The sequence below is a fragment of the Poromitra crassiceps genome (genome assembly GCF_964638095.1).
Source record: "Poromitra crassiceps genome assembly, chromosome: 3".
In the NCBI taxonomy this organism is placed as follows: domain Eukaryota; kingdom Metazoa; phylum Chordata; class Actinopteri; order Beryciformes; family Melamphaidae; genus Poromitra; species Poromitra crassiceps.
Genome location: NC_139625.1, coordinates 88,482,889 through 88,496,249, shown reverse-complemented (window position 1 = coordinate 88,496,249; position 13,361 = coordinate 88,482,889). Strand labels below are relative to the sequence as shown.

General features: G+C 46.3%; 1 protein-coding gene across 1 annotated transcript in view; it reads left to right on the top strand.

The window, feature by feature from the left end:
- The window catches only part of clmna (calmin a), a 59,447-nt gene that overhangs the window by 32,100 nt on the left and 13,986 nt on the right, over nucleotides 1-13,361 (top strand). Inside the window, exons 2-4 of the mRNA XM_083633213.1 lie at nucleotides 7,580-7,641; nucleotides 12,769-12,864; nucleotides 13,033-13,116. Coding sequence (XP_083489339.1) covers nucleotides 7,580-7,641; nucleotides 12,769-12,864; nucleotides 13,033-13,116 — 242 coding nt within the window. The remainder of the gene's footprint in view (nucleotides 1-7,579; nucleotides 7,642-12,768; nucleotides 12,865-13,032; nucleotides 13,117-13,361) is intronic.

The window sequence follows — 13,361 nt, the reverse complement described above, 5'->3', positions numbered from 1 at the left end:
CGTGCGTCCGTGCGCAAGTCCATCCATCATGTGTCCATGCGTACGCGGGCGGGTCTGCAGTGATGGGCAACCTACTTGGAAAATGTAGTCAGCTAACAGCCCAAACACACCAGATGCTAGGGGTGGGGGAAAAAATCGATTCACCTAAGTATCGCGATTTTTAATGTCACGATTTTTTGAATCGATCTTTTATTCCAGAATCGATAATCGCAATTTTTTTTTTTTTTTTTTTTTGGGTGCTTGCAGTCAGGCCACTCACTGAACAGCAGGCCAGGCGCCGCCTACTGGTTTACTAGTGGTTTTATTACTTTATTAGTTAGTCTGAAGTAATAATTGCACTTCAGGGTTAAAGTGGGTGCATCTCATTGTAAAATTGGACTTCAAACGGCCCAAATCTGGCTTCAAACGGCCCAAATTTCACGTGCGTCGGCCCATATCGGCCTGGCCTGCTTGGTATCTAATGCCCGGCCTGAATTATGATCCCAGTCCACCCCTGTTTTTAACTATATCGCCCAGCCCTACTCATGATATAATATACAGTCTCTAGTGTATGATTCAACTTTTCCCATGTTCTAATCTAGTGTAAAAAAGCAAACAAACTGAAAAAAGAAAAGAAAAAAATAAACAAAAATCGCAATAAATCATAATATCGAATCGCAATAATCGTAGAATCGCAATACTTAAGAATCGCAATATAAATCGAATCGGCACCCAAGAATCGTGATAGTATCGAATCGGGAGATAAGTGAATCGCCACAGCCCTACCAGATGCGTATCCAACGCTGAAGCACGCCTTGCGGAGGCAGTTTCATTTCGGCGTCTTTGTCAACAGGGTAGAGCGATGCCCACGCATCGGTCATGTCATGCAGTCACATGACACGAGCGGCCCCGTGCAGTCACATGACACGAGCGGCCCCGTGCAGTCAGGCATGAAGTCAATACAAGTTGTGACTGGGGCGGGGCAAAACAGAGCGAGGCGTGGAGCAAAACAGCGCTTCTGGTGTGAATGGCAAGACTCCTGCTCGATGCTTCCATGACACGCTGCTTCTGAGATGCTTCTGGTGTGAACCAAGCGTCACTACCAGTTACTCTACATGAAATATAGCTTCCACAGCTATCCACAGATACATGTAGCAAGCTAAGCTACGAGCAACATGGCAAAAGTAGCTTGCTACATCGAAGCTATTTTTTGTTAACATTGAATCAACTTCCTGCCAAATCAATGGGGTTAACAGCTTTTAAAAGCACCTTGCTAAATACTCCGCTGCGCTTGAGCGCAGCATAATCTCACATCACATCGCAAAGAGGGAAATTAATTGGGAAAACTTGTTGGACAATGGACATTAGCCTACTTGCAATAGGCTATTCACCTTCACCTATCCCATAACCCGGAGGGTCTTTGGCACCACAGACGATCTGTCAACAAGCTCTCTCCATCTCTCTCTGTCCTCGGCACGAGTGAGTCCACTCTATTACGCATAGAGAGAATGACCGCATATTGCATGCCTCTCGTAAACACAGCGATTGCGAGACGGGAATGTGATTGGTTTGAATGATGTAACACCCAGGCATTGCCTGGCCACACCTGTGAATAATTCTGGTGATCTATACTCAGCGGCAGTAGCCTGGAACAGTCTCCCAGCTGAGATTAAGACAATCAGCCCCTATTCTTCTTTTAAAGTAAAAGTCAAGAGTTGGATCAGGAGAAGCAGAACCTGGACTTAATGGTAGCAAGAGTGGACTATAAGCCGCAGGGGCCAAAAAAGCCCAAAAAACGGGGAAAAAGCCACGGCTTATAGTCCGGAATTTACGGTAATAGAAAAAGCTTCTGCTGTGGATTTTTAGCTCAAACAAGCATTGCACCACTGAAGTAAAGAACATGTTACATGACATTGACATTTTCGAAAATAAAAAACGGTTTTGACAATCATGAGTGGTTCATTAAATATTTAGTAGGCTCAGGTCTGAGTGCCAAAGGGGTGCCAACGTCACCCCCTCTCCCTCTTCATGGGATTTCATCCGCCATTCATTTTTCCATAAACCTTGTTTAAAATGCTTATAAAAATTGTTTTACTTGCTCAAACCAAGCGATTCGACTATACTTAGAATCAGGGGAGACAATGCAACATTTCACTCACAATTTATTTTTATTTTTTTATTTTTTTTCGAATTTCGACTTTCAATAATTAAAGTCGACCTTGATAATAACAACGATTATTCGAAAATTCGAAATTCGATGCCCATCCCTACTCCCCCCTGCGTGGCAGGCACACCCACGCATTACCCGCAGACTCTGACAAGTGCATGGGGTACTATGCACTCATACCGTCATACACTTACACACATCCAGGCATACACACACCAGTGCACATTTTATCACAGTCATCTTAAAGCAGCTACGAGCAACTTTTTCGATTGTTATTAAACAGTATAAATTTAATATCAATGCATCACATCTTACCTCTAATAGTCGACGAGACCAAAGCCGTGTGTATCTGAGATTGCTCCCTTAGGTGATTATTAAGTCTATAGTCTGTCTAAACTCGCGCCAACAGGGGGCTCTCTAGAGCGACCGGACCGGGTAACCCGGAAGTGAAACGCGGAAGTGAAACCAGGAAGTGAAACGCAGCTGCCTTCCTCCGCCGTTTGCGCTGCCTAGCAACATAACATAAACAATGTGAACGCCACGCATACTCGCGGGAACATCTCTCGTTATATTCTAACAGGTTTTTTGGAAGTTATTTTGTGGTTATGGCCGAAGTGGCTGCTGCAAACCGTTTCATTTCACTTCCTGATCTGCCCTGGCTACAGACACACTAACACTGGCCGATTCACTCGGGGTTCAAGCGAGACTACTCTGCATTGGTCCGCGGAGACTATTAGAGGTAAGATGTGATGCATTGATATTAAATTTATACTGTTTAATAACAATCGAAAAAGTTGCTCGTAGCTGCTTTAAGGACCGCAATCGAAATAAGCTGTTAGCTTTATTGCGTTTTTTATCCTTTTGATAATGGTGGGCCTGTGTATGTATGTATATACTGTTGTTCATTATCAATAAATAACTCAATCAATCAATCAATTAAGACCGCCCACATTTGCGCAAGGCAGACTGCTATCGTTAAGGCAGCAAACAGGTGTGCAAGCGCAAATAGGGGATATCACCTGTACCAAGATATCACCTGTACCAAGATAGAGCCCAATGTTATCTCAGTGATCAAGAAACACTTTCCACCAAACAAATAAAAGATGCCCAGTTCAATTGGTTAATATAAAACAAACTAAAATGCTCACTGCCACAATATTCAAAAACAGAATTCCCAAATATCTTTCAGACAATAAAACCATATTTAAAAACAACAGTGATAGAAACAATAAAAGTAACACACACACACACGCACACACACGCACGCACACACACACACACACACACACACACACACACACACACACACACACACACACACACACACACACACACACACACACACACACACACACACACACACACACACACATGATGATGACAGATCCACCACAATACAGGTTGAAGTGTTGGCCTCAGTTCTGTGTTTTTGCAAAGCTGTCACTTTCCACATTAGGTGAGCAACGCCCAGTTTGTGACTACGGTAATTAGTTCATTACCCATGGTGAGAAAACACACCCAGTCATACTTGTAAAATAAAACTAGCCATAACTTTAAAAGAACCCTATAAAATAAAAGTAATTCCGTCAATTGGCGACTGTTGATGTCATGTTTCCAGGTACATGATCCAAAGTGGAGCTCTGGTTTCTGTTAGGGACTCACCTCGGCCAGATGAGGACGTCCAGCGTTGGGTAGAGTGGCCTCTGAAGTGAGCCAGTGGCTCCAGAGTGTACTGTATGAGTCCAGTGTTGAGTAGTGTCCTCTGAAGTGAGCCAGTGGCTCCAGAGTGTATGAGTCCAGTGTTGAGTAGTGGCCTCTGAAGTGAGCCAGTGGCTCCAGAGTGTATGAGTCCAGTGTTGAGTAGTGGCCTCTGAAGCGAGCCAGTGGCTCCAGAGTGTATGAGTCCAGCGTTGAGTAGTGGCCTCTGAAGCGAGCCAGTGGCTCCAGAGTGTATGAGTCCAGTGTTGAGTAGTGTCCTCTGAAGCGAGCCAGTGGCTCCAGAGTGTATGAGTCCAGTGTTGAGTAGTGGCCTCTGAAGCGAGCTAGTGGCTTCAGAGTGTATGAGTCCAGCGTTGAGTAGTGGCCTCTGAAGCGAGCCAGTGGCTCCAGAGTGTATGAGTCCAGTGTTGAGTAGTGGCCTCTGAAGCGAGCCAGTGGCTCCAGAGTGTATGAGTCCAGCGTTGAGTAGTGGCCTCTGAAGTGAGCCAGTGGCTCCAGAGTGTATGAGTCCAGTGTTGAGTAGTGGCCTCTGAAGCGAGCCAGTGGCTCCAGAGTGTATGAGTCCAGTGTTGAGTAGTGGCCTCTGAAGCGAGCCAGTGGCTCCAGAGTGTATGAGTCCAGTGTTGAGTAGTGGCCTCTGAAGCGAGCCAGTGGCTCCAGAGTGTACGAGGCTTTTATGAACAATTAGGCACAGCATCCGGACTCGCTCGGACACCTCACTGCGTATCCTTATGAATGTGACACATTGAGTGCTGCTGATTTACTGTTTGCAAGTGGCCAAGAGCCTAATACTCCTCTTATACTGCCGGGTGCCTGTTCCATTCTCACAGAGGGAGCGCTGTTCTACCCAGGGATACCTCACTTTTTGGCATGTGAAGATGACTGGGGAAAAAGTGCAACTATCACATATTATGTATGTTTGTTTGTAAAGACCTTCTTACACTGTTAGATATCATCAATCTGTGTGTTGTAATTTACTTGGTGAACCCATACTCCCTCCAAACTGATTTTTATTGACTGACTTCTATTTCAGTTTGACTAGTTACAAATCAATCACTTGGTGATTTGCTATGTTTCCCAGAATGCCTTTTGAGAACTCCCAGAGAAGGTGCCTGAACTTGCTCTCCCCGGGGACTCTCCCCGGCTTCCTGGTTGTATCGCCGGCTGGAGGGGAAAGCCCTGGGGGAAACCAGCAACAAAAGCAACTTGGTTGGGGTTAGGGCAGTGGTTCCCAACCTTAGGGTCACAACCCTAATTGGGGTTGCCTGGAATTTAAATGAGGTTGCCTGGATTTTATTATCTATTTTTTTAGACACCACAAAACTACAGAGGGCCACTTGTGATTTTTTTAAAGTTCTGAGTTTAAAGTGATAATCTGTAAGATTTCAATGTTGTTCTCTTGGGTGACACCTATGGCAATGAGTGGTAATTGCAAGTGAGATCCAAACAGTGTTGCATAGTGACATTAGTCAGTTTGTTTGGCCATAGTAACCACCAGTAACGCTAGCAGAGACTGTAAAGAAAGTAGCTTGTTATCCTACTTCACACAAGAGTTGTCAGGAACCTACAGTAACCTGCAGAGTTAGTCTGTTGTGTTAGCTCCGCCCACCCTGTGAACCTACAATAACCTACAGAGTGAGTCTGTTGTGTTAGCTCCGCCCACCCTGTGAACCTACAGTAACCTACAGAGTGAGTCTGTTGTGTTAGCTCCGCCCACCCTGTGAACCTACAATAACCTACAGAGTGAGTCTGTTGTGTTAGCTCCGCCCACCCTGTGAACCTACAGTAACCTACAGAGTGAGTCTGTTGTGTTAGCTCCGCCCACTCTGTGTCACCACAGACTACAGTAACCTACAGAGTGAGTCTGTTGTGTTAGCTCCGCCCACCCTGTGAACCTACAGTAACCTCCAGAGTGAGTCTGTTGTGTTAGCTCCGCCCACCCTGTGAACCTACAGTAACCTATCAGAGTGAGTCTATTGTGTTAGCTCCGCCCACCCTGTATCACCACAGACACCAAGTTCATTAATGATGCATAACTGAAAATACAAAGGCTTCTCTCAATGGGCCATAGGCTCAATCACCATTGTAACTCACTATCCGATCATATATAGTGACTTAACAGAGATTTATTTACATGAAAATCTTTGAAATGATCACTTTAAAGCAACTACGAGCAAGATTTTCGATTGTTATTAAACAGTCTAAATTTAATATCGATGGCTCACATCTTACCTCTAATAGTAGATGAGACCAACGCAGAGTGAATCGGCGAGTGCTGTCTTGCTGATTAAAGTCTGTGTGCGGGCCGGGCAGATCAGGAAGTGAAACTAAACGGTTTACGGCAGCTACTTCGGCCATAACCACAAAATTACAAAATTACTTTTAAACAAACTGTTAGAATATAACGAGAGATGTTCACGAGAGTATAAAGCCCTTTGAAGTAGCGAGGAAAGCCCTCGTTCTTGTTTTGGGTCTGTTGCTAGGCAGAGCGAAACGGTTTACGGCAGATGTAAACCGTTGCTAGGCAGATGGAAACGGTTTACGGCCGTAGCAACAGACCCAAAACAGCTTTCCTCGCTACTTTCTGCTCTCAACATGATTGCCACCGTGGCCACCAAAGGCCAAGAAATGGTTGAAGAAAAAAAAAAACGTTGCCCGGGGCAACCGGGCATCCGTTAATGTCCAGCCCTGCATTATGGGGCAAATATGGAGTCCAAACAGCTTCTGCTGGATCTTGGCAGGGTGGTCCTCCAACCTTGACCCCTGCATGAGAAAGACCACCACTTCCTACTGGTTTCTATGGTTTTCACTGGAATGCAGAGCTGTCACCCCCCAGTAGAGACATGGCTCACACTTCATTTGGATAGTCCGCCTCCAGAGAGTCCACAGAGTCTTTGTAACATTTTAACAGCTTATTAGTTGACATTCAACAATTCAACTGTTTGGTTTTGTCTGTAGTAGATGTTGTTTTAACAGCTTATTAGTTGAGATTGAATAAACAGTTAGCTTCCCGGTCCCACACGCCTGCACCTAGTGTCATGTCATATGTAGGTATGTTCATGAATTGTCAGACTCTAGATCATTTGTTGAACGTTAACAGTTGAATTGTTGAATGTCAACTAATAAGCTGTTGAAATGTTACAAATACGTTGTAGAGTCTCTGTAGGCAGACTACCCAAATAAAGTGTTACTGAGAGACTTTTTTTTTTTCATAGCAATGCGGCAGTTTAGCAGTCATGATTCCATATTAGGAGCAAACGATGAATATGATCAGGCTTCTTACCAGACACCAAAGTGCACAGTTGCCATGCCCTGGACATACATAGTGCCTCTGGTGAGTCACACTGGACAGGAAGAAAGATGGATAGCAGCTGACCACTATTGCCATGGTTACCTCTCCAGAGCCCCTCCCCCCTCTTCATCCTCCCCCATACGCCTGCCTGTCTCCAAGGCCGTAAAGAAATGCCTCCAGACAACCACTGCCCTTCCCAGTCAATAAAAAAAAAACATGTCGCCTTGTTTTGACCTGCAGACCACCATCAACTGTGGGGAATGGGGATTTGGGTTAATTGCATGTAATTAGGTCTGTCAAAAGTTTATGGGAGTGGTCATTTGTGTTTCGCAGGATAATCTTTACAAACGTGGACCACTTTTATGACTTGAAGGTTTTCAGAAAAGGTTCATCCTCTGCTCTCTCTCTGCTTCTCTGTGCAGTTGAACGGGAGCTCGTTCAGAAGAGGACCTTCACCCGATGGATGAATCTACATTTAGAAAAGGTTCGTCAGCAGCAGCTAACGCACACACACACACACACACACACACACACACACACAAACACACCACGATTTCAAACAGGAGAGAACTCTAATCATCCATATTATTCTGTTACTATGGGGCCACTCACTGGTAGTACCAAGATGTTACCCTCTTTTGGAGCCAGCCTCAAGTTGCCCTTTCAAGGAACTACAGCTTTCAGTATCACTTCTGCAGCTTCCTCTGCCCTCTCTCCTGTCACGTCAGCCATGTACTGTCCAGCTGCAGTCTCTCTCCTGTCACGTCAGCCATGTACTGTCCAGCTGCAGTCTCTCTCCTGTCACGTCAGCCATGTACTGTCCAGCTGCAGTCTCTCTCCTGTCACGTCAGCCATGTACTGTCCAGCTGCAGTCTCTCTCCTGTCACGTCAGCCATGTACTGTCCAGCTGCAGTCTCTCTCCTGTCACGTCAGCCATGTACTGTCCAGCTGCAGTCTCTCTCCTGTCACGTCAGCCATGTACTGTCCAGCTGCAGTCTCTCTCCTGTCACGTCAGCCATGTACTGTCCAGCTGCAGTCTCTCTCCTGTCACGTCAGCCATGTACTGTCCAGCTGCAGTCTCTCTCCTGTCACGTCAGCCATGTACTGTCCAGCTGCAGTCTCTCTCCTGTCACGTCAGCCATGTACTGTCCAGCTGCAGTCTCTCTCCTGTCACGTCAGCCATGTACTGTCCAGCTGCAGTCTCTCTCCTGTCACGTCAGCCATGTACTGTCCAGCTGCAGTCTCTCTCCTGTCACGTCAGCCATGTACTGTCCAGCTGCAGTCTCTCTCCTGTCACGTCAGCCATGTACTGTCCAGCTGCAGTCTCTCTCCTGTCACGTCAGCCATGTACTGTCCAGCTGCAGTCTCTCTCCTGTCACGTCAGCCATGTACTGTCCAGCTGCAGTCTCTCTCCTGTCACGTCAGCCATGTACTGTCCAGCTGCAGTCTCTCCCCTCTCTCCTGTCACGTCAGACATGTACTGTCCAGCTGCAGTCTCTCTCCTGTCACATCAGCCATGTACTGTCCAGCTGCAGTCTCTCTCCTGTCACGTCAGCCATGTACTGTCCAGCTGCAGTCTCTCCCCTCTCTCCTGTCACGTCAGACATGTACTGTCCAGCTGCAGTCTCTCTCCTGTCACATCAGCCATGTACTGTCCAGCTGCAGTCTCTCTCCTGTCACATCAGCCATGTACTGTCCAGCTGCAGTCTCTCTCCTGTCACATCAGCCATGTACTGTCCAGCTGCAGTCTCTCCTGTCACATCAGCCATGTACTGTCCAGCTGCAGTCTCTCTCCTGTCACGTCAGCCATGTGCTGTCCAGCTGCAGTCTCTCTCCTGTCACGTCAGCCATGTACTGTCCAGCTGCAGTCTCTCTCCTGTCACGTCAGCCATGTACTGTCCAGCTGCAGTCTCTCTCCTGTCACGTCAGCCATGTACTGTCCAGCTGCAGTCTCTCTCCTGTCACGTCAGCCATGTACTGTCCAGCTGCAGTCTCTCTCCTGTCACGTCAGCCATGTACTGTCCAGCTGCAGTCTCTCTCCTGTCACATCAGCCATGTACTGTCCAGCTGCAGTCTCTCTCCTGTCACGTCAGCCATGTACTGTCCAGCTGCAGTCTCTCCCCTCTCTCCTGTCACGTCAGACATGTACTGTCCAGCTGCAGTCTCTCTCCTGTCACATCAGCCATGTACTGTCCAGCTGCAGTCTCTCTCCTGTCACATCAGCCATGTACTGTCCAGCTGCAGTCTCTCTCCTGTCACATCAGCCATGTACTGTCCAGCTGCAGTCTCTCTCCTGTCACGTCAGCCATGTACTGTCCAGCTGCAGTCTCTCTCCTGTCACGTCAGCCATGTACTGTCCAGCTGCAGTCTCTCTCCTGTCACGTCAGCCATGTACTGTCCAGCTGCAGTCTCTCTCCTGTCACGTCAGCCATGTACTGTCCAGCTGCAGTCTCTCTCCTGTCACGTCAGCCATGTACTGTCCAGCTGCAGTCTCTCTCCTGTCACGTCAGCCATGTACTGTCCAGCTGCAGTCTCTCTCCTGTCACGTCAGCCATGTACTGTCCAGCTGCAGTCTCTCTCCTGTCACGTCAGCCATGTACTGTCCAGCTGCAGTCTCTCTCCTGTCACGTCAGACATGTACTGTCCAGCTGCAGTCTCTCTCCTGTCACGTCAGACATGTACTGTCCAGCTGCAGTCTCTCTCCTGTCACGTCAGCCATGTACTGTCCAGCTGCAGTCTCTCCCCTGTCATGTCAGACATGTACTGTCCAGCTGCAGTCTCTCTCCTGTCACGTCAGCCATGTACTGTCCAGCTGCAGTCTCTCCCCTCTCTCCTGTCACGTCAGCCATGTACTGTCCAGCTGCAGTCTCTCCCCTCTCTCCCCTGTCACGTCAGCCATGTACTGTCCAGCTGCAGTCTCTCCCCTGTCACGTCAGCCATGTACTGTCCAGCTGCAGTCTCTCCCCTCTCTCCCCTGTCACGTCAGCCATGTACTGTCCAGCTGCAGTCTCTCTCCTGTCACGTCAGCCATGTACTGTCCAGCTGCAGTCTCTCCCCTGTCACGTCAGCCATGTACTGTCCAGCTGCAGTCGCTCCCCTGTCGCATCAGCCATGTACTGTCCAGCTGCAGTCTCTCCCCTGTCACGAGGGGATAGAATGGGTGCCATGCTTTGGAGTAGAATGGGTACTATGCTTTAGAATAGTGGGGGAAGGGGGAAGAGGAGAGAGCAGGAGAGTGGAGGAGGGAGGGAGAGTGGGGGGAAGTGGGGGAGGAGAGAGCAGGGAGAGGGAGGAGGTGGGGAGAGAATGGGAAATGTGGGGGAGGAGAGAACGGAGAAGGAGAGGTGGGAGGGTGCAGGGGAGGGAGAGCAGGGGGAATGTGAGAGAGGAGAGAGCAGGAAGTGGCAGGGAATGGGGAAAATTGGAGAGGAGGAGGGGAAGGAGCAGGAGAGGGGAGAAAGAGGAGAGAGAAGGGAGGGGGGAGAGTGGTGGGATGTGGGGGAGGAGAGAGCATGGAAAGAGAGGAGGTGGGGAGGGAATGGGAAATGTGGGAGAGGAGAGAACAGGAAGTGGGGAAGGAGCAGGGGAAGGGGAAAAGAGAAAGAGAGGGGGGGGGATCAGACAAACTGACTACTCTAGACATTAACCAGAACTAACTAGGACACAGGGGATCTAGCTAATCTACAGCCTAGTCTGGCCTGTCCTATTCTGCTCTAGTCTGATTTTAGCCTGAACACTATAACAGGTCTACAGTCTACAGGTTCCAAAATGTGGTACCACTTACTTGAAACGCTACTGGACAGTACAGTATACAGTAGATGTAACTCCCTAGAGAGGTAGGGAGGGGCAGGTTTTTAAAGGACAGGGCTGATGTGATCTCAGTGACAGGTGGAGGTGAGCAGGTGGGCAGCAGAGTTCTGGACATTTTGAAGTTGATGAAAATCCCTGTAAAGCAAATTCTGATTAACAGACTGCAGCGTTTCCCCTTTGCATTCACACACAGTGTTGGGCAAGTTACTTTCAAAATGTAATATACTACATATTACTAGTTACTTTCATTTGAAAGTAATAAGTTACTCTACAATATTACTGTCTGTGTAGAGTAACTCGTTACTTATTACACTACTTTTGCATTACTTTTACCAAAACAACAGCAGCAGTAGAATGACATCGCCGCCCCGGAACCATCCAGAAAAATAATTTAAACCGCCTTGAAGTCAGTGTAAACAATCCAAAATTCTAAATGTTATTCTTTTCCTTTGTTATTGTCATATATAGTGGTTATTTGCATAAAAACACACAGTTTGATTAGGAAATGATTTTATCTTTTTTTAAATGTGTGCTTTGATTTAATAAAATGTAACTCAATTTGTAACTTGAGTTACTTGAGAAAGTAACTGGTATAATATTACTGAAATCCTATAGGTAATAAGTTATATTACTGAGTTACTGCTAAAAGTAATATATTACATGTAATATGTTACTTTTGTAATGAGTTACCCCCAACACTGTTCACACACACATGCAAATCCCCAGACAGGCTTGTTCCTCGGTCCCAGCCTGACATCATAGTGTTTGCATTGGCAGTGCTGTGGGTGTCTCACCCCCTGGCCTCCCTTATCTTCTCCCCCTCACCCAGCCGGCTGAGGCTGAGTGTGTGATGAAACCTGTTGTTTTGTGTTGCACAATGAGCCATCTCTTCTCTTACTCACTGTTTGGCGCACCATCAAATCGCTGACCCACTGATTGACAATCATGCATTTGTCTTCTGTGATATCGGAAAGTTCCAGTCACTTTACCCCCCACCCCCCCTCCTGCCAGCGCTCGCCGTGTACAGACGAGTTCATGAATGCTTGAGTTAGTAATGGCTTGTCACGATAACATCGGTAAATGCTTGATCAGTCAGTGCATGCTGTAAGGGCAATTGAGTTCATTAATTTCTCTATTTCTATTTCAAAAGGCATAACCGTATATTTCTGATTTCTTTGTACAGTATATTTTTCTTTCTTTCTGTACACTCGAATTACACAATAAGCTGATGTTCAAAACTCCTTTGAAAGTTCAGACAAAAAAACAAGAAAAAACTGTCAACTTATCAGAATTCAGAATTCGCCTTTTTCTGCAGTTTCACCCACATTATAGGTCTACCATATCGTATCATCATCAATATTGTTACAATTCATATTCATATCATCAAAAATTGATATCATGATATTATGATAATACCAATATTGTGACTTGATGTCATGATGCTGCGTAACAGTATGACGTACGCATGCTAACAACAAGCATGGCTAAAACCGGCTCCACGGTGAAGGAGTTAATTCCAAAAAGGGGAGTGGCTTCAGTATTGTGGAAGTGGTTTGGTTACAAAAGAGCATGTACACGAAACCACGGTAATTTGAAGGCATATTTGAATATTTGAGGGCAAACTGTTGTTATGTGTATGCTCACATATAAAACTATAGCTCTTATTTTGTTGCAATTGTATGTTCTTGAAATTAATAATACAATATTTTTCAGTATTTTGTCATATCGTCAAGAATATCGTTATATTGCAGTAACACATGTGTGTACCTTTCCCCACTCTCCTCTTCTCCTATCCTCTCAGTGCGACCCACCCATGCAGGTCCAAGACCTTTTCCGGGACATCCAGGATGGACAGGTTCTCATGGCCCTGCTGGAGGAGCTCTCTGGCTGCAAGCTGGTCAGACTCCCTTCTCAATCTTATTCTCATTTACAGAATAGGTGTAACTTTACAGTGTCAACATAGTAGTGGTAGCACTTGCAGTGGTGCTACTAGTAGCAATAGCATTAGTATTGTGCATTGATAACATTTAATAATGCTTTTTTCTCAATCTGAATGGTCTTCTAGCTTCATGGGTTCAAGAAGTCCTCCCATCGAATCTTCAGACTCAACAACATTGCCAAGGTCCTGACTTTCCTGGAAGAGAGAAATGTGAGTATTAGCGGTGTAAGAAAATATGGATACACTTGGGTTATATTATATTATATTATATTATATTATATTATATTATTATTATATTTTGAGATACTGTATCGATTCTCAAAAACATGATACATTTTTTTAGGGTTAGGTTTTTTACTTTGTTAATGTGGTTACCTAAAAATCCTTTTTTTGTTTTTGTTTTTGGCCCGTGTGTGGAGAACACACAGGGCCTTACGTTCCCGTTTGTCTGGAAT